We start from the raw sequence: 27,505 nt of genomic DNA, 5'->3' as shown, positions 1-27,505 counted from the left end.
CAGTTTCAGGACAAGGGAGTCAAGGGAAGTGAAAAAGTTTACAGGCTTCAGAAAAGGTAGGGTTTGAGCTTAGCAGTGAAAAACTTAGACAGGATTTAACAGATTGGGAAGTGGGAGCTGTTCCCAGGCAAGAAACATAAGCACAAGAACGGGTGTGATGTACATATGGCCTAGCAGAGAGCCTTGACAACGCAAGAAAAAATGGCCTTTACAAAAGAGTGATGAATAAGATAGGGTAGATTAAAGAAAACTTTGGAGAAGATATAAGCATGCTAGAGAAAGAGGGGTAAACAAAATAGAAATAAAGACAAAACAGAATAAGGATGTGATCTTTTCCTCCAGGAATGGCATGTCTATCCAGGTGCGCAACAGAAACTATGGAGCTCCATCACACTGTCTCGTCCTCCCTCTCAACCAATCTCCAAGTCTTATAAATTCAACCTCCAAAGCATATCTTGAATCTGAACTACCCTCACAAACACCTTTATACTTACTCAACCTCAGTTGCAACTATCTTCTATATATATAAAAGCCTAAGTGACCGTCAGACCTTTCGACTGGTAGGTATGATACACAATGACCACTAGGGAACAGACCTTCCAACTGGTAGCTATGACATGCACTGACCACCAGGGGGCAGATGCTCAACGCGGAGCTGCTGAGCTGCGGTAACTTGGAGGCTGCGGTTCTCAGGTGACGTACCCGGAACCAGAGGAGGGAGCCCGATTCCGGGGTGCATCACCTGAGAACCGCCCTCTTGCAATCCAGGACCCCTCAGGGGATGTTGGAGAGCCGGTTTCAGCCTGATCCCCGCAGGCCAGGCCAAGGAACCCCACCAGTGCACGAATCCATGCACCGGGCCTCTAGTAATTTAATAAATGCCTTTGAAAAAACTTACTATCTACATTCATACAATATTTTATAACATTATCTCTTATATATTATAAATCAAAGAACTCAACAGAGTACAAGGCAAGTTTATTGCAAAACCAAGGAAAGTGTTTTCACCTTACCTAGAACTAAGCTTCTCAAGTAGCACAATTCTCTCTGAAAATGAAGTTTATAGGACTATGTGTTTCTATAAGACCTACCCTATATTTAACATTGAGTTCTGCAGAAATACTGATCTTTTATCCTCTCTTACACAAATTCTAACCATTTGGAGCAAAGAAGGTAGAAGGTAGTTAAAATGAAAGTTAAGTACAAAAATAGAAACAATTTAAATTGGCATCAGTGAAAATTTAAATATAATTTACTCTTAACATGCACATGAAATAAAATACCTTGGATGGACCAAATACACTCTAAATTATCAACTCTTTAAAAATTGTACTAACTGAAGATGTAGAAAAATCTCAATAAATATGGGTCTCTGAGTATATTAAAAATAAAACACTAACTTATAGCTATTTAAAATTAGAAGTTCAGGCTTTTGGTCCAACATGGCAGCATAGGAAGACCCTGAACTCACCTCCTCCCAGAGCACAACAAATTTACACCTATAGACAGAGAAATTCCCCTAAAGAAGAACTAATGGCTCACTGAACAGCTTCTGCACAACAAGCGAGAGAGAGAGACCACATAGAAATGGGTAGGAAAGATGGAGGCATGGTGCCATGGAGACTCTACCACCAAGCACCAGATTGAAATAGGGATGGTTCACTGAGGGGCCTGCTCACAGATGTACCAGCCTCGGGGCACACTGAAAAAAAGGGGTTTAAAGGGCAAATAGACAATACAGGAAGGAAATCCATTTACTAATCTTAGAGTCTCTGCCAAATAATAAGTAGATAACTGTGGGAACTCATTCTGGTGTCACAGGCACTGGAGAGCACCATTAGTAGCCTTCCCCCTCCAACTTGATTGCATGGGAAGAGCGTGATCCAAGTACACTAGCTAGCCTGCCAAGACTGTCATAGTACACACCAGGCCCCAGGCCCACACCAGCACTGAGCCCTATCTCAGGGACACCCCGTGGCTCTTCACCCATTCAAACTACAATCGCCAGCCTGTGCAGGTTACCCCCAGGTCTCCTATCAGACCACATCTGCTTTAGCTATAGCTCTAGGCCTCAGCATGGCCTGTCTAGAAGGCTACCCTTGTCCTGAGCCTACTCCAACTATAATGGCCTCCCAGTGTGGCTTGCCCCCATGATTCTCTGCAAGTTGTACCCACCCTAGCTACAGCTCTGAGTCCTGCTATAGCTTGTCCCTAGGACTCCTCATGCCTGAGCGCACTCTAACTATAGCCAGTCAATCAAGGGGCCTTGGTGAGGCTTGCCTCAAGGACTTGACCTCCAACCAGCCTGCCATGGCAGCCCATGTGGGGTATTCCTCCTGACTCTCTTCAGCCCACCTCCACTCCAGGCTCAGCTCCAGCTGGCATGCCAAAGAAACCAAGCACATAAATTCTACAGAGGGGAAGCAACAACAAGACAGGGACAGGTTGCTGTTCCACCTGTCATAGAAACAAACACAGAGAGACAGCCAAAATGAAGAAACAAAGAAATATGTTAGAAATGGAAGAATAGGATAAAACCACAGAAAAATACTAAATAATGGAGACAAGCAATCTACCAGAAAAGAGTTCAAAACACTGGTTATAAGATGACCAATGAATGCAGGTGAAGAAAGGTGAACTCAGTGAAAACTTCAACGAAGAGATAGAAAACAAAACAAGAACCAACAGAACTAAAAAATACAATAACTGAAAAAAAAATACATTAGAGGAAATCAACATCAGATCAGTTGAAGCAGAAGAATGAGTTAGTAAGCTGATAGACAAGGTAATGAAAATCATCCAATTGCAGAGCAAAAAAAGGGGGGGGGAGATAATTTAAGGTATCTCTGGGACAACATCAGCATACCAACATTTGCATCATAAGGAGGGGCCCCAGAAGCATACCAACATTTGCATCATAAGGAGGAGAAGAAAGAGAGAAGAGGGCAAGAAACCTATTTAAAGATGGCTGAACACTTCTCCAACCTGGTGAAGAAAATAGACATGGAATTTCAGAATATGCCAAACAAGATAAACCCAAAGTGGCCCACACCAAGGCACATCATTATTAAAATGCAAAAAAGTTAAAAATAAAGAGAAAATCTTAATATCAGCAAGAGAAAGAAAGCCAGTTTTATACAAAGAATTCCCTCATAAGATTATCAGTTAATTTTTCAGCAGAAACTTTTCCAGAAGAGAATGGCACAATATATTCAAAGTGGTGAAAGGAGAAAATCTACATTTAAGAGTATCTACCCAGCAAGTTACCATTCAGAATAAAAGAGAGGTGAAGAATTTCATAGACAAGCAAAAGCTAAAGAAGTTCATCACCACTAAATGAGCTTTACAAGAAATGTTAAAAAGAATTCTTTAAGTGGAAAAGAAAAGGCAAAAACAAACAAATAAAAAAGAATATATAGGGGAAAATGTCACTTGTAAAGGCAAACATTTAACAAATGTAGTGGATCAATCAATTATAGAGATAGTAAAAAGGGTAATAGACATAAGAATTAAGAGCATGTGATACTGCAGTAACAAATTAAGGGACACACAACAACATAAAAAACGTAAGATACGATGTCAAAAACAAACATAGCAATCAAAGTTAAAAAATACAGTAGTTTTAGAATGCATTCAAACTTACAGGACCAACCATTTAAAATAGACTGCTATATACAGAGCTTGTTATATATGGCTCTTGTAACCATAAACCAAAAAGAAAACCCTCTAATACAAATATTAAAAAAAATAAAGAAAAAGGAACCCAAGAAAAGCACTAAAGAAAGTCATCGATGTATAAGGAAGGAAGAAAGGAACATAGGATGACAAAAATGATCAGAAAACAATAAATGCCAATAAGTTCCATATATACCTACCCATTCTATATAATAAAAGGCTAATATGCAAATTGACCCTAACAGTGGAACAACCAGAACGACCTCTCAACCAGTCACTATGAGACACACTGTCCACCTCTCAGTCCCTTTTCCCGGCCGGCAGGCTCCCATCGCCTGATGATGAGCGAGGAACTGGGAGTGGGTGGTGGGGGACGTGGGCGGCACCAGGCCACAGCCCTTGCCCCATCGGTCGCCCCACACACAGAGGGCGACCTGCAATGGGGGTGAGGTTGGCGAGCAGGTGATAATGGCCAACTTCTTGGTACCTCCCTCTGGCCGGCAGGCTCGGATCGCCCGATGGTGAACGGGGAACGAGGGGTGGGTGGTGGTGGGGGGTGAGGCCAGCTGCCGGCAGCCAGGGAAGATGGCCCTGATCGCAGGCCAGGCCTAGGGACTGTACTCCTGCACAAATTTTGTGCGCCGGGCCTCTAGGAATTACTATAAATGTACACTGACTAAATGTTCCAATCAAAAGATATAGGATGGCTGAATAGATTAAAAAGCAAACAAACAAAAAAACCCCAGCACCCATGCATATGCTGCCTATAAGAGACTCACTTCAGATAAAAAGATACAGACTCAAAGTGAAGGGATGCAAAAGCATACTAATACTTCATGCAAATGGAAACAAAAAGAAAGCTAGGATACCAATACTTAGTCAAAATAGAATTTAAAACGAAGGCTGTAGAATTGAGCCAACCCACGCCAGAGGGGTTTGGCGAAACCCTAGGAGGCTCAATGAGCACAGGAGGGCAGAGAGGCTGCATGAGTGCTCCTGGGTCAGGTGGTAAGCCAGGGTTGCCGCTGGGGGGGCATTTCCAAGGCATGGAGGAGGAGTAGGAGATGCTGCTCTTCTTCTCCCTCTCCCCAGGGTCCTTCTCCAGCTCCATCAGCCTAAGCCCACAGCCACTTTGGGGAGAAGAGGTGGTGGCTCTCAACACTCGCTGCAGCTGCCAGCTGTCCCCACAGCATGCTCCAGTAGCAGGACCTGGTCTCCACATGGACCGATAAAGATGATGAAAGAATAGATTCTATGAGATTAAGAGACTTAAAATGCCAGAAGAGGGCTCCCCAGGCTGGTGCAGCTCTGGCTCAGAAACCATGCTATCTTGAAGGGGGGAGCAGCAGCAGCTAGGCACCCAGCCTCGCCACCATCCAGACTAGTTTTGGACACAGCACGGACCACCCAGCAAGGCAAAAGCCAGCGGGCCTGAGCTCCTGAAGCTGAAAGCTGGGGACCAGTTCTGTGGGGTAAGGAAGTATAGCTCAGAACAGAGACAATCAAGGCATAAGACTCAAGGCAAACCCAGCCTCAGGGCCAAGGAGTCCCTGACCACTGGACTACTAGGGTTTTCAACCTCTCCAACCTCAATCAGGATGCCCAGGGTCAAAAAGGGATAGTGACTTACATTCATCTGCACTAGAACAGCTCCAAGGAGGCCCAGGATAGACACACCAAGGAACCAGATTCACATCAGAGCAAAATCCAGCAAGCCCACAAATAGCGGAGCCAAAGGTCTTTGAGAGTGTGAGTGTGTGTGTGTGTGTGTGTGTGTGTGTGTTTTGTTTTTGTTTTTCTGTGCCACTCCTCCCCTTTCTTTCTTTCTTTTTTCTTGCATATCTCTAATTTCTCTCTTTCCTTTTATTCTATTCTACTTTAGACTATTCTTATTATTAATTTTTCATATTTTTTGTTATTCTTTTTTCTCATTTCTTTTCTGTCTTACTTTTCCTATCTATATCTTAATATATCCATTATTACAATGTTTTAATTTATTATTATTTAATTTATTTCCTGTTTCCTCTTTCTTCCTATAATAGTTCAATTAGCTTCCTCCTTGCTTCCCTATAGCCATTTTTTCATCTTCTTTTTCTTTTTTCTTTACAACCCCTCTTATTCTTTGATTGTGTGTCTTTTAGTATTTCTTTTATTTTTTTCTCAGCTTTGCTTTCTCTTCTTTTTCCTTGTTGGTCTTTTCTGTTGTTGTTGCATAGAGTAGCTTGATTTCCGTAGTGTTTTTAGTTTGGCCCTGTTGTGTCTTATTCTGTTCTGTAAGCACCTGTATAATAGCTGGCATGACTACGTGGGGGTTGAACCTCACTGGCAGCAAGTTGGAGGGGAGATCCCTCCCACAAATGGGACATCAACAATCAAGTCCCAATTATAACAGGAGAAAAAAATAAAGCACACAGGGCACTGAGAGCATCCAGCTCAGGTGAACTAAGAGACTACACCACTGGACCCCTCAAGACACATTCTACATTAGGCCATCCCACAAAGACTGGTAGGCATAACAGTTTGACCTAACACATAGAAGCAAATTCAGAGAGACAGCTAAAATGGGGAAACAAAGAAACAACCCTCAAATGAGAGAAAAGAAGGACTCTCCAGAAAAAGAACTAAATAAAAAGAACTAAATATAACTTGTCATCCTATGTTCCTTTCTTCCTTCCTTATACATCGATGACTTTCTTTAGTGCTTTTCTTGGGTTCCTTTTTCTTTATTTTTTTTAATATGTGTATTAGAGGGTTTTCTTTTTGGTTTATGGTTACAAGATTATAGAACATAGATTATAGAACATAAATATATGTCCAAATAACCTATAGGACAAAGCAATGGTTATAAACATGCTTATGGAACTTAACGCAAATTACAACACTATGCAAAGGGAAATAGAGGCCATGAAGAACAACCAGACAGAAATGAAGAATGATATATCTGACATTAGGTACTCACTGAAAGGTATTAAAAGAAGACTGCGTGAAGCAGAGATTGAATCAGTGATTTGGAACAGTGGTCGCCAACCTTTCAAACCTCATGGACCACCAGTGGTCCACGGACCACCAATTGGCGACTGCTGTTCCAAAGGTTTCCTTAAACCAGCGGTCGCCAACCTTTTGGACCTAACGGACAACTAGTGGTCCACAGACCACTAGTTGGTGAGCGCTGATTTGGAAGACAAGGTAGAAATAAATACCCAATTAGAGCAGCAAATAGAAAAAAAAGAATTAACAAGCAGGAAGATAGCTTAAGGGAACTCTGGGCCAAGATGAAATGTAACAACATCCACATTATAGGATAACAGAAGGGGAAGAGGGAAAGCAAGGAACAGAAAACCTGTTTAAAGAAACAATGACAGAAAACTTCCCCAACCTGCTGAAGAAAAATGTCATACAAGTTCAGGAGGCACAGAAAGGCTCAATCAAGAGGAACCCAAAGAGACCCACGTGTAGACACATCATAATTAAAATGGCAAAAGTTAAAGACAAGGAAAGAATCATAAAGGCAGCAAGAAAGAGAGAAAATTACCTACATAGGAGTTCCCATTAGGATGTCAGCTGACTTCTCAATAAAAACACTTCAGGCCAGAAGGGAGTGGCATGAAGTACTCAAAGTAATGAAAAGCAAGGGCCTAAATCCAAGACTAGTGTATCTAGCAAGACTATCATTTAAAACTGAAGGAAAAATAAAAAGCTTTCCAGAGAAAAAAAGTTTAAAAAGTACATTACCACCAAACCAGGAATGAAGGAAATGTTAAAGGGACTGCTTTAAGAAGAAGAAAAGGAGAGAGGATCATAGGCATAAAGAAAATAAAAATAACAATACATAACTAACAATAATAAGTGTAATATAAATGGATTAAATGCTCCAATCAAAAGACATAGGGTGACTGAATGGATAAGAAAACATGACCCATGTATATGCTGTCTGTACTGGGCTGTATATCGGGGCACGCTGTGCTGTCTGTTCCTGGAACAGACAGATAGGAAGGTACTGACATCAGGTCAGGCCTTGAGATATGGTCTCATGGTCCCTCCTCAATATACTGTGCTCTCTGTTCCCAGAAAACATAGATAGGAAGATGATAATGCTATACTGTGTCGGGAACAAATTTCGTAAGCATGGCTTTGTAACTTTGTAGTTTTTGCATATAAATAGCCATAACTCTTGCAGTCAGGTGCTGCAGTTCGAAGCAAAGGCTGGACTGCAGACAGCTGGCCAGCTTAATAAAGGTTCCTAAATTTAAATTCTGAGTCAGTGGTCTATCTCGCTGAGCCAACCCATAACATTTGGAGGCCCGCAGCGAGATTCCCGGCAGGGAGGAGAGGGACCCCTTGTTTAGGGCAGGAGGCTCTCCCCCAGCAGGGATGAGAGGGACCCCCTATTCAAGGCCGGAGGCTCTCCCCCTGGCAGGGGTGAGAGGGACCCCTTGTTTAGGGCAGGAGGCTCTCCCCGGGCAGGGAGGAGAGGGACCCCCTATTCAAGGCAGGAGGCTCTCCCCCACTGGTTGCCGGGCACTCAGAGAGATACCCCACACCTGTGGAGAACAACTACCAAGGAGGCCTCCAGTCCACCCAAAACTTTCAATTCGGAAACCGAACCACCTGGACCCTCGAGAGAGGTAAGGACCGGTCGTTAAACAGGAATTGGGACGTCCCACGGAAGGACCTATACGGAGGGCTGGACGCAGCGGTACTCCTGGTCCTGACCCGCGGCCACGACGGTGGCCGGGGTCCCTGGTTCGTGCGGCTGTAGGCTGCACTGGGTTTGTCTGTCTGGTATTTGTTTGTCTTGCTGTTTATTGTTAAAAAGTTGTCTGCTTCTGTGTACACTCTGCTGCAGTGTTTTTTGAACATTTTCAGGACTTCAAGGAGCAAGCTGCAGGTTCCGGGCAACCTTAGGTTGCATTTGGCTGATTTATTTTGTCTTTGTTCTTTGTTGTCTTTGTCTTTATCAAATGGGATAGGGTCAGTCATCTTCGTCGACCCCCTATCAGTCAGGCCCACTCCGGGTGAGTGGAAGGGGAGCTTGATCACCTCCCGGGAAGCTATAGAGCTCCCTCAGGAATTAGGAAATTGTTAGGAATTGGGTGGATTGTTTAAACTCTGAGTGAATGTCTGGTGAAAGTGTGTGAGTGTGGAGGGAGGGGGCCTGCCCTCTCCTCTCCTTTATGTGGCTCCACGACTTCGGTTACGGAGTCCAAGTGGGCCCCAACCTGCGGTTCCGTGATTCGTCATATGGCATAACGGTGACTCACCCCCATGTGGAGGTGACCAGGCCCGGGGTTTATACGGGTGCACCTTAGCTACGATGAATCTAAGCTCCCAAGGGACGCGGCCAGGCGGGCATCTGAGTGAGGATCTGTGAAAACAGGTCACCCCCTCCCTTGTCTGTCTCTCGCCACCGATCATCATGGGGTCGGGACAAAGTTTGTGTGGGACTAGCCAATTTACTACTGAGAAGGAGGAAAAAAAGTGTAAATCATTACTGGTCTGTGTGAAGTAAGAGCTACTTTGATTTATTCTGCTTTCTGTTGATACGCTTGGCTGAACGTTTGGGCTGGCCCCTTAGCAGTCTGCAAACAGTCTCTCGGCAGCTGCAAGAATCATTTTTCTGAGTCTTTTGCTCACTGTTAAGGAGAATTAGCCCACTTAGTTAATAAAGATTTCTGTCTATCAGCTGCTCTTACCTAGGTTGTAATTTACTGTATTAAACTGAAATTCTTGGGTAGATTTAAAGGTTATAATGTTAATGCTTTTGATTTACAGCGATTCTGTGAATAGGAGTGGCCCACTTTCCAGGAGGGGTGGCCGGATGCAGGGTCCTTTGATCTGACCACTGCCTACCGGGTCCATTACGTCATACACGGCCGCCCAGGGCATCCTAATCAAATTCCTTATATTCAAATTTAGGTTGACATATTGTCCAAGAAACCCCGGTAAATGAGGGTTTGCCTCCCGAGGGAAAATTGGGACAGAGACAGACAATTCTTTTGGCCGGGCCCCAGAAGGGAAAGGCTCCCCCGGTCCTTCAGGGAGAGCAGGAAGAACCCATTAGCCGGCCGCCCCCTATGGTCCCCTGGCGCCGGATTCGGGTGAGCCCGGGCCTCAGGCCCAGGCCACGCCACCAGCTCTTGACCCGGAGCCCCTGCCTCCCCGGATGCCAACTGTCTTCCCTCCGCACCCACCAAAGGGAGGGGCTTTGTCATCCTTCAACCCCTTCAGTCTGTCCCATACTAGACAGGGACAGTGTATGGGGAGAGAGAAAGGGGGGGGGGTGGAGAGAAACTGCAGGACCTTGCGACATCTGCCAGTCCTGCAGTTCCTATGTTGCCACTACGGCAGGCCAGCCCTCTAGATCTGGGGCTAGACAGGCAGCCCTCTGGGGAAGCAAGGCAGACCGAGGCGCTATTCCCAGCTCCAGACCAGATTAGGGAGTGAATGAGAGAAGGGGGGCGGGGGTGTTGGCAGTTAAGTTACTGGCTGCAGACCTAACAGGTCTTATCAATGAACTTCAAGGTCACAAAAAGTAACTAAGCACAGTCTTTCTCTGCCCTGGTTTATTTTTTTTAACCCCTCCAGTGCTGAATCAATCAGGCCTGGGCTGAGAGAAGGGGACTGGTGGGATGACAAGGAAAGCAGGGCCCTGTAACTATAAACAGAGTTAAGAAAAGGGCACTCTTCCTGGACCTGGGAGCCATCAGGACTTTGAAATTCTCCAAGAGAGGAGAAGTCTGACTCAGAGACTAGCCGAAACCTCGTTGGGTTAGGAGGGCTGGAGGCTGCATATTGAACTTATAGACTGCAATTTGCTAGGCAGAGGTCCAAGCCCAGTTGTATAGGGATTAAGCTACCTATGTACAGCAAAACAACTTTCTCCTGTGCCAGAATACATTTCAAGAAAATTGGACAAACTGTATTTGTGGCTAGGAAGAAGAACTGGCCTATATGTAAACTGTCCTGGAAAAAGGCTATGTGGAATGAACCCAAAAAGTAAAGGGTGTCTAGCTGCCGAGAGGGCAGTTGCCCAGGTGGGCAAAGAAGAATACCCATTAAATTTTGGTCTCTATTGAGAGACAGTTGACAGTTAGCAACCTGTATACTATCTTACAGGCCTGTGTGACCATGCCCATGTCAGGGGTGGCACAAAACCTCAACTGTAGGAAACTGGGAAAGGCCTGTCTAGAACAGAGGGGGTTAATAAAGTGGTGAATACTAGCCCTCTGTTCCAGGAATTACAGACCCTGTGATGTCCTGTGACATATAAGACCCTGTAGGGAAATAAAGCTCCTTTAGTCCATTCTGAAAGAACAAATAAAAGACAGATTAGAGGCTGTGTTTCCCTCCAGGCAACCCAACTGGAACCCCTATAGTGACAGGGGAAAGGAGGCTCTCGATCGGTATCGCCAGACTCTATTAGGGGGCATCCGAGCTGCTGCTTGGAGACCCACAAACCTCTCTAAGGTGACAGAGACAGTCCAGGGGCCTAACCCTGATGCCCTGGAAAGTCGGAGGGCTGTCAATGTTGCATTTGTTTCCAAGTCGGCCCCAAATATTAGGAAAAAAATTACAAAAGTTAGAAGGCTTTGAGGGGAAATCAATCTCTAAATTGGTTGAGGTGGCCCAGAAGGTTTTTGACAATCTGAAGGACCCAATGGCAGGTTTAAACACCTGGATGGCCAAGGTCCTCCTGGCCCTAAATGAGGAAAATGGCACAAGGGGCCGGAGAGACAACAAGGGCAAAGAAAAGCCTCGCAGAAGAAAAGGAGTCCAACCCAGGCTTGGGGAAAATCAATGTGCATTTTGCAGAAAGGAAGGACATTGGAAAAGGGAGTGCCCTGAACGTGCGGGGGAACCGACTCCCTCCCATGCTGGTGGAGGAGGTGGATTGGGGTTGTTGGGGCTCGGCTGGCCCCCAGGAGCCCAGAATAACCCTGACAGTGGGGGGCCAAAAGGTGGACTTCCTTGTGGAACTCATAGCACTCACTCAGGCCCTCTGGTAGGGAAAGGGAAAAAGAGTAAACATTTCAGCTTCCTGAAAACAGCTGCCTTGAACCCTGCCACACTCCTCCCTGACAAGAAGGCAGAGGCCCCTTTGCCTGACTGCAAGGAGACACTGACTACCCTCACTTCCCTCCGTGAGGACCTTGTGGACCAGCCCTGCAGAATCCGGATGAGACCCTCTACACGGACGGACGACGGGAGCAGCTTCGCAGAGGAAGGTACCCGGTAGCGGGAGGCACATGAGGAGGAGCCAGGGGAGATCTAAGAAGCCCTGGTAAGCGCCCCGGCACTGGCCCTGCCAGACCTACCCAGGGACTACAGGGATATATCTCCTCACACTGCCCTTACAGGAGGACACGGGAGCCACCTTAAAGAAGTCTCCTGACCTCAGGAGGAAAGGAAAAAGCTCCTGAGATACTTAACCACCTGGCAGCCATATAGGGGCCAAGGAATTGACTAAAAGACCAGTAGGGCCCCTAGAAGTTCTCGTAGCCCTGCCAGCATGAAGGCACCCAGAGAAGCCTACTCATCTGCCAGAGGAGCAGAGGCTAGCTGAGAAACTAAGGGCCCGGGCAGGAGAGGCTGGATGGCTAATTCTGCCAGATGGGAGGCCTATAATGCCAGAAGCCCTGGGGCGGACCATTGCTTCCCAGACCCACCAGAGCACCCACCTGGGGGAATGAAGCTATCAGAACTACTGGGAAGAGAATTTTACATCCCAGGGCTCCAGAAAATATCTCAAGAGTTGGCTAGAAGGTGCCAAGTGTGTGCCCGGGTGAATCAAGGGCCCCCTGTTGTGGCCGTGCCGGGACAGCGATTCCGAGGTCAGAACCCCGGAGAACACTTGGAAGTGGACTTCACTGAGATACCAGGAGGACAAGGAGGGTATAAATACCTGCTGGTTTTCATTGATACCTTCTCTGGCTGGCCTGAGACATACCCAACCAAGGCAGAGACAGCACAGGTAGTAGTTAGAAAACTCCTCACCGAAATTGTCCCCGGTTTAGCCTGCCACTATACATGGGTCCGACGATGGCCTGGCGTTTATCGCCAAAGTTACAATCCATAGTTAAGGCCCTAAGAGTTACTTGAAAATTGCATTGTGTTTATAGACCACAGAGTTCTGGACAGGTAGAGAGGATAAATTGGATCTTAAAGGAAACATTAACTAAGTTAAAATTAGAGACTGGCGAAAACTGGGTAAGTCTCCTTCCTTTTGCTCTCTTCAGAGCTAGGTGCACCCCATGCATCCAAGAGCTAACTCCTTTTTAAGATAATGTTTGGGCAACCGCTGCCATTGGTGCCCAGGTTGAGGGAGGAGGAAGTCGCCCATCTCTCTACCCAAAATTTGCTTAAGTCCTTACAGGCTTTGCAGAGCAGCGCCACGTCAGCACGACGGGTGGTGAGAGCCATACGGGAGGAGGGCGTGCTGAGATCCAGTCCAACACAGCCTGCCTTCTCTCCAGGAGATCTCGTTTGGGTGAAGCGTCACGACCCTGGCAGCCTGGAACCTAGATGGGATGGACCCTACCAGGTGGTGCTGAGCACTCCAACCGCCATCAAAGTCGCAGGAAAGAGGCACTGGATCCACCGTATGCAGGTTAAGAAAACGAACGACAGCGTCAAGGGATGGGCCCCGAAGAAGAACTGCACGGAAATTGGAACCCCGTCCTCCTCATGCCTCTCGCCTGGTGGACTGACCAATGGGAAGGGGGAAAGACCTGGGGACTAAGACTCTATGTAAGCGGCCGAGACCCTGGCCAGCTCTTCACCATTCAACGCCGGACTCTTCCCCGGTGGTTCAACCCGATTGGCCCCTTGCATCCCCTAGACAAGCCAGAGAGGCCGAGCCAGCCACAGCACCCAGCCCCAGCTAAAACTTCCTGGTCCCCCTGGCTAACTACCCTGCTCTCCTCCTTGGCAGGACCAGTCGTTCTGCTCCTCCTAGGGCTCATATTTGGCCCCTGCATTGCCAAATGCCTCCTCAATTTCATATCGTAGAGGAGGGTGCTGAATCAAAGATTTGATTCGGGAATAAGACCAGTAGGGAATGTACTGGGCTGCATATCGGGGCACGCTGTGCTGTCTGTTCCTGGAACAGACAGATAGGAAGGTACTGACATCAGGTCAGGCCTTGAGATATGGTCTCATGGTCCCTCCTCAATATACTGTGCTCTCTGTTCCCAGAAAACATAGATAGGAAGATGATAATGCTATACTGTGTCGGGAACAAATTTCGTAAGCATGGCTTTGTAACTTTGTAGTTTTTGCATATAAATAGCCATAACTCTTGCAGTCAGGTGCTGCAGTTCGAAGCAAAGGCTGGACTGCAGACAGCTGGCCAGCTTAATAAAGGTTCCTAAATTTAAATTCTGAGTCAGTGGTCTATCTCGCTGAGCCAACCCATAACACTGTCTACAAGAGACCCACCTAAGAACAAAAGATACACTCAGACTGAGAGTGAAGGGATGGAAAATATATTCCATGCAAATGGAAAGAAAAAAAAGCTGGGGTAGCAATACTCATATCAGACAAAATAAAGTTCAAAAGAAAGGCCACAGCAAGAGACAAAGAAGGCCACTTCATAATACTAAAGGTAAACATATGTGCACCCAATATAAGAGTACCCAAGTACATAAAAAAACTCTTAATGGACTTTAAGGGAGAGATTGACAGCAATACAGACATAGTAGGGGGCTTAAACACCCCACTGACATCAATGGATAGATCTTCCAGATAAAAAATTAACAAGGAAACAGAGGCCTTATATGACACACTAGATCAGATGGATCTAACCGATATTTACAAAACATTTCACTCCAAAGCAACAGAATATACATTCTTCTCAAATGCACATGGAAAATTTTCAAAGACAGACCACATGTTAGGACACAAAACAAGCCTATACAAATTCAAGATGATTGATATAATACCAAGCTTCTTCTCGGATAACATGAGTAGGAAATCAACTACAATAAAAAAAAACACACCACCAAAAACCCTCAAATATATGGAGGCTAAATAGCATGTTATTAAACAAGGAATGGGTTAAGCAAGAAATTAAAAACTTCCTGGAAACAAATGAAAATGAACAAATAACCACCCAAAACCAAAGGGACATGGTGAAAGCAGTCCTGAGAGTGAAGTTCACAGTATTACAGGACTACCACTAGAAACAAGAAAAATCACTAATAAACTATCTAACCTTACAACAAAATGAATTAGAAAGAGAACAGCAAGAAAAACCTGGGGGAAGGAAATAATAAGATCAGAGTGGAAATAAATGACACAGAGACTAAAAAAAACAAAAATGAACAAACAAAAAACAGTACAAAAGCTCAATAAATCCAAGAGCTGGTTCTTTGAAAGGATAAATAAGTTTGATGAACCCTTAGCCAGACTCATCAAGAAATAAAGAGGACCAAAATAAATAAAATCAGAAATGAAAGAGGAGATATAACAACGGGCACCACAGAAATAAAGAGGATTGTAAGCAAATACTACAAACAACTATATGCCAAAAAAACTGAACAACCTAGGCAAAATGGACAAATGCCTAGAAACATACAATATTCTAATAACATTAGAATATTAGAAACATACAATGAGGAAGAATCAGAAAATTTGAGGAGGCCAATAACAGCTGATGAATTGAAGCAGTAATGAGAAAACATCCAGCCAACAAAAGTCCTGGACCAGAAGGATTTACAGGAGAATTTTACAAAGCATTGAAGAAGAACTAACAGCTATCCTCCTAAAACTATTCCAAGCTCTTTTTACAAAGCCAGCATTATCCTAATTCCAAAACCAGGTAAAGACACTACAAAAAAAGAAAATTACAGGCCAATATCCCTGATGAACACAGATGCTAAAATCTTCAAGAAATGATCAGCAAATCGGATACAACAATATACTAAAAAGATCATATAGAAGCGGCTATAAATTCCTAGGAGGCGGGGGCTATCAGGCGAGCACATGAGCACGCACCCTTTCTCCCCGTTCTCCTTTATCCTTAGGGGTTGGTAGCTGCGGGGACAGCCCGGGGTCGGTGTATGGCCACGGAGTTACGGAGTCCGGACTCCATGCCCTGTCACAACCAACAAGTAAACTCTGCCTCTACCCCAAGCCCCGAGCCGCTGCGACCTGGCCACCCGACCCCAGATTATGTGGGGGGAAACAGCACCTCCAAGGCCAAACCGACTCTCCTCACCAGTCACGCCCATTCTAGTGTATTGGGGGAGGGGAGCCCTCAGGCCTGCCGCAGCCTCAGCCTCAGCCAGGAGCACAACCACGGCAGTGGCAACTATGACGCATCGGCCGGCGACTCCTTCCTAAGGGACAGCCAACTCTCCTGGTAGGTTGGGGCTCAGCTTAAGCTGCTACCCATGAATGAGCAGATCCGGGAGCTGCAGACCATCATCCGGGACAAGTGAGCCAAGAACTGAAGGGGAGAGGGAGTTGGAGGGTCTCTCTGGAGGTGGGCGGGAATTAGAAGTAAAAGGGCTCAGGTTTAATTTTCTGGGCCTGGGGAAACTGGCTTGTGGAGATCTGGGCAGGGCTTTTTCTTTGAAGGGCTCTGGTCACTCCTACCCTCTTTTTCTAGTCCCAGTGTTTGACCTCTCTTTGTGTTTCCTGAGGAAGGAAACCTTGTAGGTAGCCTCCTGCTTTCTTTTTATCTCTTCTGAGCAATGAAGAATCCGTTCCAGGGAGGTAAACGCGCCTATGCTATTTGTCCGGTGCCTATCTACGTGGTAAATCTATAAAACTACCTAAGGTTATACTCTACCTGCAATCACCTCAGGCTCACAATAGAAATAAAGCCATTTCAAGGGGAAAAAAAAAAAAAAAAAAAAAAAAAAAGATCATATAACATGACCACATGGGATTTATTCCAGGGATGCAAGGCTGGTACAATATTTGCAAATCAATAAATGTGATACATAAACAAATTGAAAGATAAAACCACATGATCATATCAATAGATGCAAAAAAGCATTCCACAAAATCCAGAACCCTTTTTTGATTAAAACTCTCAGTAAAGTGGGAACAGAGAGATGGATCATACTTCAACAAAGTAAAGGCCATATATGACAAACCTACAGCAACATCATATTCAATGAGCAAAAACTAAAATCATTTACCTTAAGAATAGGAACAACAATGTCCGCTTATACCACTCTTATTCAACACAGTACTGAAAGTTCTAGCCACATCGATCAGAGAAGAAGAGATAAAAGGCATCCAAATTGACAAGGAGGAAGTAAAACTCTCATTATTTGCAGATGACATGATATTGTACATACAAAACCGTAAAGACTCCAGCAGAATATTACTAGACTTAAAAAATGAAATTGGCAAGATAGCAGGATACAAAATCAACATCCAGAAATCAATGGCATTTTTTTACACTAATAATGAACTCTCAGAAAGAAAAACTTAAAAAGCAATCCCATTTACCACTGCAACAACTACAAAAGATATCTAGAAATAAACTTTACCAAGGAGGTAAAAAACCTGTACTTGGAAAACTGCAGAACACTGAAAAAAGAAATACAGGAAAATACAAACAAATAGAAGTATAGAGGAAGCATATACCATTTTCATGGATTGAAAGAATCAACATCATTAAAATGTCTATACTACCAAAAGCAATCTATAGATTGCACAGAATTCCTTTTAAAATACTAAGGCATACTTCACAGGACTAGAACAAATACTCCAAACATTTATATGGAACCATACAAGACCCCGAATAGCTGCAGCAATCTTGAGAAAGAAGAAGGAAGTGAGAGGGATCACAATACCGGATATCAAACTATACTACAACGCCCTTATAACCAAAACAACCTGATACTGGCACAAGAACAGGAATATAGACCTCAGAAATCGACCTAAGCCATTACGCTCAATTAATATTTGACAAAGGAGGCAAGAACATACAATGGAGCAAAAATAGTCTTTTCAACAAATGGTCCTGGGAAAACTGGACAGACATATGCAAAGATGAAACTAGACCACCAATTTACACCATACACAAGAATAAACTCAAGATGAATAAAATGCTTAAATGTAAGGTTTCATCCATAAATACCTTAGAGGAGAACATAGGCAGTAAAATCTCAGACATCTCAAATAGCAATCTGTTTGCGGATACATCTCCTAGGGCAAAGGAAACTAAGAAGGAAGTAAACAAATGGGACTACATCAAAATAAAAAGCTTCCGCACAGCAAAAGACACAACAATGAAAATTGAAAGGGAACCCACTGTATGGGAAAACATATTTGCCAATGATATATCTGATAAGGGGTTAATACCCAAAATATATAAAGTATACATACAACTCAACAAAAGGAAGATAAACAATCCAATTTAAAAATGGGCAGGAGACCTGAATAGACATTTCTCCAAAGTGGACATACAAATGGCCAAGAGACATGTGAAAAAAAGCTCAAAGTTACTAATCATGAGAGAAATACAAATTCAAACCTCAAGGAGATATCACCTCACACCTGTCACAATGGCTATTATCAACAAATCAAAAAACAGCAAGTGCTGGCAAGGATGTGGAGAAAAGGGAATACTAGTTCACTGCTGGTGGGAATGCAGATTGGTGCAGCCTCTATGGAAAACAGTATGGAGTTTCCTCAAAAAATTAAATATCCCTTTACGCTATAAGCGTCTATAGACATGCCACGGGCGTCTATAGCCGCAAACCTCGAATATCATCTCTGGTCACCCAATTTTAAAATCAGACTTGTTAGTGACATCTCTGGGTTTGTAAAGAAAATTATGGTAACTTAAATTCGTAAATATTCCAGCACATATGGAAGAAATAGGGGTGGTTTCCGTTTTGGCATGGCAGTTAACTGGATATGGATCTGCCCTTTGACCCAGCGAGCCCACTTTCAGGAATATATCCTAAAATCCCCAAAACACCAATCAGAAAGAATATATGCACACACACATATACCCCTCCCATGTTCATAGCAGTGTTATTACAATAGCTAAGATTTGGAATCAGCTTAAGGGAGCTTTGGGACTACATGAAATGTAAAAATATTCACATAATAAGTGCACCAGAGAGGAAGAAAGGGAGCAAAGGATAGAGAATGTGTTTGAAGAAATAATGGCAGAAAACTTCCCTAACCTGGTAAAGGAAAAAGTTACACAAGTTCAGGAGGCATAGAGAGTCCAAAGCAAGAGGAGCCTAAACAAGCCCATGACCAGACACATCATAATTAAAAAGCCAAAAAGTAAGGCCAAAGAAAATCTTAAAGGCAGCAAAAGAAAAGCAAACTGTTACCTACAAAGGAGATCACATCAGGCTGTCATTTGATTTCTCATCAGAAACTCTACAGGCTAGAAGGGAATGGCATGAAGTACTCAAGGCAATGGAAAGCAAGGATCTGAAACCAGGATTACTATATCCAGCAAGACTATCATTCGAAATAGATGGTGAAATAAAGGGCTAAGGGAGTTCATCACCAACAAGCCAGCATTACAAGAAATGCATAAGGAACTGCTGTAATGAGAAGAAATAGAGGGAGAAACTTAGGCATACAGAATTAAAATGGCAATAAAAAGTACCTATGAATAATAACCTTAAATGTAAATGAATTAAATCAGCGATTCTCAACCTGTGGGTCGAAACCACTTTGGGGGTCAAATGACCCTTTCACAGGGGTCACCTAAGACCATCGGAAAACACATATATAATTACATATTGTTTTTGTGATTAATCTCTATGCTTTAATTATGTTCAATTTGTAACAATGAAAATACATCCTGCATATCAGATATTTACATTACGATTCATAACAGTAGCAAAATTACAGTTATGAAGTAGCAACGGAAATAATTTTATGGTTGGGGGGTCACCACAACATGAGGAACTGTATTAAAGGGTCGTGGCATTAGGAAGGTTGAGAACCACTGGATTAAATGCTCCAATCAAAAGACATAGGGAAGCTGAATGGATTAAAAAACATGATCCAACTATATACTGTCTACAAGAGACCCACCTCAGAACAAAAGACTCACACAGGATGAGAGTGAAGGGATGGAAAAAAGTTTTTCATGCTTATGGAAATGAAAAAAAAGCTGGAGTAGCAATACTCATATCATAACCTGTCTGAGGCTAAAACCAACAGTAGTTAGCATATTAATGCAAAAAGACCCATTGGAAGGCCAATGGACTTTGATATTCAGCAGGGCTGAAAATCAGCATAATATTGCCCTGCTGTGGGCTCAATGGCTAAAGGCAATTCCCTAACCTGATAATCCTTTTACTGTTTACCAAACTTTACCTTTGATATGCCTATATGCATTACTAAAGAGCAAATGTGTATTCAAGTGAATAAAAGCAGACTGGACTCAAGTTCAGTGTGCTCGTCACGAGACACCCCTGGCCCCCAATGCCTTCTAAATTCATATTTCTTGTATAGTATTTTCATTTGTGAGTGGCCCCTTCTTCGGATCCTGAACCCTAACCATGCAGGTTGCAGCAATAACCCTGGTAAACATATATGCACCCAATATATGAGCACCTCACTATATATATTTTAAAAAACCACTTATAGAGAACTTTTAGGGAGAGAACAACAATACAGTCATGGTAGGCGAGTTTAACACCTGCTGACTTCATTAGATAGATCTTCCAGACAAAAATTTAACCCGGAAACAGAGACTCTAAAGCAGGGGTCCTCAAACTTTTTAAACAGGGGGCCAGTTCACTGTCCCTCAGACCGTTGGAGGGCCGGACTATAGTTTAAAAAAAAACTATTAACAAATTCCTGTGCACACAGCGGCGGCAAAAACACCCGGCGGGCCGGATAAATGTTTTCAGCGGGTCACATGTGGCCCGCGGGCCATAGTTTGAGGACCCCTGCTCTAAAGGATACACTGGATCAGATGAATTTAATTCACATTTATAGAACATTTCATCCCAAAGCTGCAGAATATACATTATTCTCAAGTGCAAATGAATCATTCACAAAGATAGACCACATGTTTGGACACAAAACAAGTCTCTACAAGTTCAAGAAGATTGAAATCATATCAACCATCTCAGATCACAGTGGAATGAAATTAGAAATCAACTACAGTAAAAACACCCCAAAACATTCAAACTCATGGAGGTTAAATAGCATATTATTAAACAATGAATTGGCTACCAACAAGATCAAGAAAGAAATAAAAATCGTCCTGGAAAAAAGTGAAAATGAACACACAACAATCCAAAACCTATGGGACACAGTGAAAGCAGTCTTCAGAGGGAAGTTCATAGCACTATAACCTTCTTTCAAAAAAGAAGAAATATCAATAATAAACTATTTAACCTTAAAACTCAAAGAACTAGAAAAGCCCAGAGGAAGTAGAAGGAAGGAAATAATAAAAATTAGATCAGAAATAAATGACACAGACACTTAAAAAAAATAAATAAATGAAACCAAGAGCTGGTTCTTTGAAAGGATAAACAAGATTGATGAACCATTAGCCACACTCATCAAGAAATAAAGACCCAAAGAATTAAAATCAGAAATGAAACTGGAGAAGTAACCACTGACACCACAGAAATACAAAGGATTGTAAGAAAATATTATGAACAACTATATGCCAACAAACTGGACAATGTGGCTGAGATGGAAAAATTCCTACAAAAATACAATTGCCCAAAACTGAATCAGGAAGAATCAGAAAACCTTAACAGACCGATAACAACTGATGAAATTAAAGCAGTAATCAAAAAATTTCGAGCAGCCCTAACCGGTTTGGCTCAGTGGATAGAGCGTCGGCCTGCGGACTGAAGGGTCCCAGGTTCGATTCCGGTCAAGGGCATGTGCCTGGGTTGTGGGCACATCCCCAGTAGGAGGTGTGCAGGAGGCAGCTGATCAATGTTTCTAACTCTCTATCCCTTTCCCTTCCTCTCTGTAAAAAATCAATAAAATATATTTTAAAAAAACACACAAAAAAACTTCCAGCAAACAAAAGCCTGGATCCAGATGGCTTCACAGAGCAGTTTTACCAAACATTCAAAGAAGAACTAACACCTATACTACTCAAACTATTTTTAAAACTTCAAGAGGAAGGAACACTTCCAAGCTCTTTTTATGAGGCCAGCATTATCCTAATTCCAAAACCAGATAAAGACACTACAAAGAAAGAGAACTACAGGCCAATATCCCTAATGAACACAGATGTTAAAATCCTCAACAAAGTATTAGAAAATTGGATCCAGAAATATATTAAAAAGATCACACACCATAACCAAGTGGGATTTTTCCAGGGATGCAAGGATAGTACAGTATTTGCAAATCAAGAAACGTGATACATCACATGAACAACTTGAAAGACAAAAATCACAGGATCATATCAATAGATGCAGAAAAACCATTCAACAAAATCCAACACCGATTTTTGATAAAAACTCTCAGCAAAGTGGGAACAGAAGGAGCATATCTCAACATAATACAGGCCATATATAACAAACCTACAGAGAACATCATACTCAATGGGCAAATACTAAAAACATTTCACCTAGGAACAGGAACAAGACAGGGATGTCCACTTTCACCACTCTTATTCAACATAGTACTGGAAGTCCTAGCCATGCAGACAAGAAGAAGAAATAAAAGGCATCCAAATTGGAAAGAAGGAAGTAAGACTCTCATTATTCGCAGATGACATGATATTGTACATAGAAAACCCTAATGATTCCATCAAAAAACTACTAGACTTAATAAATGAATTCGGCAATGTAGCAGGATACAAAATCAATACCCAAAAATCGATGGCTTTTTTTGTACACCAATAATGAATTCCCAAAAAGAGAAACAAAAAATCTCATTTACCACTGCAACAAAAAAATTAAGATATTTAGGAATAAACTTAACCAAGGAGGTAAAAGACTTATACTCAGAAATCTACAGGATGTTGAAAAAAGAGATAGAGGAAGATATACACAAGTGGAAGAATATAACATGTTCATGGATTGGTAGAATCAACATTATTAAAATGTCCATACTACCCAAGGCAATCTACAGATTCAATGCAATCCCTATTAAAATACCAACACCATATTTCACAGATCTACAACAAATACTCCAAAAATTTGTATGGAACCAAAAAAGACCCCCAATAGCTGTAGCAATCTTGAAAAAGAAGAACAAGGTTGGAGTAATCACAATACCAGACATCAAGTTATACTACAAAGTCACCATAATCAAACAGCCTGGTACTGGCACAATGAAACAGAACAGAGAACCCAGAAATCGACCCAAGCCATTATGCTCAATTAATGTTTGACCAAGGAAGCAAAAGCATACAATGGAGTCAAGATAGTCTCTTCAATAAATGGTGTTGGGAAAATTAGACAGATACATGCAAAAAAATTAAACTAAACCACCAACTTACACCATACACAAGAATAAACTCAAAATGGATAAAAGACCTAAATATAAGTCGGTAAGCCATAAAAATTGTAGAAGAAACCATAGGCAGCAAAATATCAGACATCTCTCATGGCAATATGTTTACAGATATATCTCCTAGGGCAAAGGAAATAAGGAGAAAATAAACAAATGGGATTACATAAAAATAAAAAGCTTCTGCAAAGCAAAGAAACCATCAACAAAACAAAAGAGGAGCCCACTGTATGTGAGAACATATTTGGCAATGATGCATCTGATAAAGGGTTAATGTCTAAAATATATAAAGAATTCAAACAACTTAACAAAAGGAAGACAAACAATCCAATTAAAAAGTGGGCAAAGGACATAAACAGACACTTCTCCAAATTGGACATACAGAAGGCCAAGAGACATGAAAAAATGCTCAAAGTCACTGATCATCAGAGAGATGCAAATTAAAAGAACAATGAGGAATCACCTCACACCAGTTAAAATGGCTACCATCAACAATTTAACAAATGACAAGTGCTGGCTGGCAAGGATGTGGAGAAAAGGGAACCCTAGTACATTGCTGGTGAGAATGCAGACTGGTGCAGTCATTATGGAAAACAGTATGGACTTCCCTCAAAAAATTAAATATGGAACTGCCATTTGACCCAGTGATCCCACTTCTAGGAATATATCCTATGAAGCCTGAAACACCAATCAGAAATAATGTATGCACCCCTATGTTCATAGCAGCACAATTTACAATAGCTAAGATCTGGAACAGCCCAAGTGCCCATCAGTAGACGAGTGGATAAAAAAGCTGTGGTACACTGATACCATAGAATACTATGCAGCAGTAAAAAAGAACAATCTCTTTCACTTTGAGACAGCAAGGAGAGACCTAGAGAGTATTATACTAAGTGAAATAAACCAGTAGAGAAAGGCAAGTATCACATGATCTCACGCATATGTGGCATGTAATGAACAAAATAAACTGATGAACGGAGTGGTTCCAGAGACATGGAAACATGGAACAGAGTGCAGCATCTTGGAAGGAATGCATGGGAGGGTGGATGAGTGGGAGGTGATCAGCCAAAGAACTTGTGTATACATATGCATAGCCCATGAATACAGATAATAGGGTGGTGAAAGCCTGGGGTAGGCTGGTGGGGGTCAATGGGAGAAAAAAGGGGACATATGTAATACTTTCAACAATAAAATTTTTAAAAAAGATTTAAAAAATTACAGACTAATATCACCAATGAACATAGATGCAAAAATTATTAACAAAACATTAGGAAACTGATTTTCAACAATACATTAAAAAGATTATACACCACGATCAAGTGGGATTTGTTGCAGAATTCAAGGATGGTTCAGTACCTGAAAATCAATGTGATACACCACATAAATTTAAGAATAAAAATTATAGATCATCTCAAGAGACGTAGAAAAGTATTCAACAAAATTTAACATCCATGTATGATAAAAACTCTCAAGAAACTTAGTATAGAAAAAAACATACCTCAACATAATAACAGTCATATTCACAGACAAACTCACAGCTAACACCATACTCAATGGTAAAAAGCTGAAAGCTTTTTCTCTAGGACCAGGAACAAGACAGGGATTCCCACTCTCACCACTCTTATTCAACATACTATTGGAAGTCCTAGACACAGCAATCAGAGAAGAAAAAGAAATAAAAGACATCCAAATTGAAAAGAAAAAAGTAAAATTGTCACTATTTGCAGAGGATATTATACTACACATAGAAAACTCTAAAGTTATACCTCCAAAAAACTATTAGAACTAGTGAATAAATTCAGTGAAGTTGCAGAATAGAAAATTAGTTTTCTAAAGACAAATAATAAACTACACAAAAAAAATATTTTAAAATCCAATTTACAATTGCAAAAATACCTAGGAATAAATTTATCCAAAAAAAATTAAAGACCCCTCCTCTAAAAACTAAGAGACATCGATGAAAGAAATTGAAGGATAAACCATACTCGTGGATTAGAGATATTAATATTGTTAAAATGTCTATACTACCTAAAGCAATCTACAGATTTAATGCAATCCCTATCAGAATACCTATGGCACTTTTCACAGAACTAGAACAAATAATCCTAAAATGTATATGGAACCACAAAAGACCTTGAATAGCCAAAGAAATCTTGAGAAAGAACGTTAGAGGTATTACACTCCCTGATTTCAAACTATACCACAAAGCTACAGTAATCGAAACAGTATGGTACTGGCACAAAAACAGACATGTAAATCAATGGAACAGAACAGAGTCCCAAAGTAAAAACACACTTATATATGGTCAGTTAATCAACAACAAAAGAAGTAAGGATATATAATAGGGTAAGACAGTCTCTTTAGTAAGTGTGTTGGGAAAATTGGACAAATACATGTAAAAAAAACCAAAACCCAAAAGTAGACCATTTTCTTACACCATATACAAATATAAACTGAAAATGGATTAAAGAATTAAATGTAAGACCAAAACCATAAACGTACTAGAAGAAAACATAGGCAGAAAACTCTTTGACATTGGCCTTAGCCATAACTTATTGGATATATCTACTCAGGCAAAGGCAAAAAAAGCAAAAATAAACAAATGGGACTATATCAAACTAAAAAGGTTTTGCAAAGTAAAGGAAATCATTAACAAGATGAAAAAGCAACTTACTGAATGAGAGAAGGTATTTGCAAACAATATATCCAATAAAGGATTGATCCTATCTAATAAAAGAGTAATATGTAAATTAACCATCACTCTATGACAAAGATGGTGGAGCCCATAGTGGCCAGGGCGGGACGCAGGCAGCATCACCCTAGCAAAGCAAGCCCAGTGTCCGCACCCCGGCCGTGCGGAGGGAGGGGAGGGGAGAGGAGGGCCTCAGGCTGGAGGCCACCCCGGCTGCGTGGAGGCAGGGGAGGGGAGGGGCACCAGCCGCACAGAGGGATGGGAGGGGCCTCAGGTGGGGGCTGGGGCGAGGGACTCTTGCGTCGTTGCAGGCCGGCTGAGGGACCACCCACCCGCCGCCACCATGCACGAATTTTGTGCACTGGGCCTCTAGTATCTGAAATATATAAAGAACTCATAAGCCTCAACATCATAAAAACAAACAATCCAATAAAAAAAATGGGCTGAAGACATATAGATAACAAACATAAATGAAAAGATGCTCAACATTACTAATCATTAGGGAAATTAAAGTTAAAACCACAATGAGATATCACCTCACACTAGTCAGAATGGTTATTATAAAAAAGACAACCAATAACAAGTGTTGCTGAGGATGTGAAGAAAAGGGAACCCTCATTCACTGTGGTGGGAATGTAAACGGGTGCAACCACTATGGAAAATAGTATGGGTATTCCTCAAAAAACTAAAAATATAACTACCATATAACCCAGCAATTCCAATTCTGAGCATATATCTGAAAAAAACAAAAGCCATAACTCAAGATATATGCACCCCTATGTTCACACCAGCATCTAATCTAATAAAAGAGAAACATGCAAATTGACCACACCTCTGCCATGCCCCAAGCCACGCCCACCAGCCAATCAGAGTGACTATATGCAAATTAACCCAACAAAGATGGCGGCCGGCAGCCACGGAGCTGGACCAAGCAGGAGGTTTGGTTGCCCCGGCCATGGAGGAAGCCAAGCTTCCTGCCTGCCCTGGCCCGCTCTGGCCTCCGCTCAAGGCAACAAAGTTTCAATTATAGAAGATAAATAAACCCCAGATACCTGCTTCCAGCCAGCCTCCACTGGGAGCTTGGGTGGCTGGGGGCTGTGGCCAGCCTGCAAACAGCCATCAGCCCCTCACCGAGCCTGGCCAGGCACCCCAGGTGGGACCCGCACCCTGAAGAGGCTGTGGCCAGCCTGCAAACAGCCATCAGCCCCTCACGCAGGCTGGCCAGGCACCCCAGTGGGGACCCCCACCTTGAAGGGACTGTGGCGAACCTGCAAACAGCCATCAGCCCCTTACCCAGGCTGGCCAGGCACCCCAGCGGGGACCCCCACCCTGAAGGAGCTGTGGCCAACCTGCAAACAGCCATCAGCCCCTCACCCAGGCTGGCCAGGCACCCCAGCAGGACCCCCCTCCCTGAAGGGGCTGTGGCCAGTCTGAAAACAGCCCTCAGCCCCTCACCGAGGCTGGCCAGGCACCCCAGAGGGAACCCCACCCTGATCCGGGACACCCTTCAGGGCAAACCAGCTGGCCCTCACCCATGCACCAGGCCTCTATCCTATATAATAAAAGGATAATATGCAAATTTACCCTAACTGCAGAACGACTGGGAATGACTGGTCACTATGACACACACTGACCACCAGGGGGAAGACGCTCAATGCAGGAGCTGCCCCCTGGTGGTCAGTGCACTCCTTACAGAGGGAGCTCTGC

The 27,505-nt window shown here is 42.8% G+C and overlaps 1 protein-coding gene across 1 annotated transcript in view; it reads right to left on the bottom strand.

Moving 5' to 3' along the window:
- Positions 1–27,505, bottom strand: part of MIPEP (mitochondrial intermediate peptidase) — a 227,067-nt gene that overhangs the window by 165,630 nt on the left and 33,932 nt on the right. Inside the window, exon 8 of the mRNA XM_006083649.3 lies at positions 24,989–25,002. Within this exon, the coding sequence (XP_006083711.1) occupies positions 24,989–25,002 (14 nt within the window). The remainder of the gene's footprint in view (positions 1–24,988; positions 25,003–27,505) is intronic.

This window comes from Myotis lucifugus, unplaced genomic scaffold, assembly GCF_000147115.1.
Source record: "Myotis lucifugus unplaced genomic scaffold, Myoluc2.0 scaffold_7, whole genome shotgun sequence".
NCBI classification, from domain to species: Eukaryota; Metazoa; Chordata; class Mammalia; order Chiroptera; family Vespertilionidae; genus Myotis; species Myotis lucifugus.
This window is presented reverse-complemented; position numbering and strand designations above follow the sequence as displayed.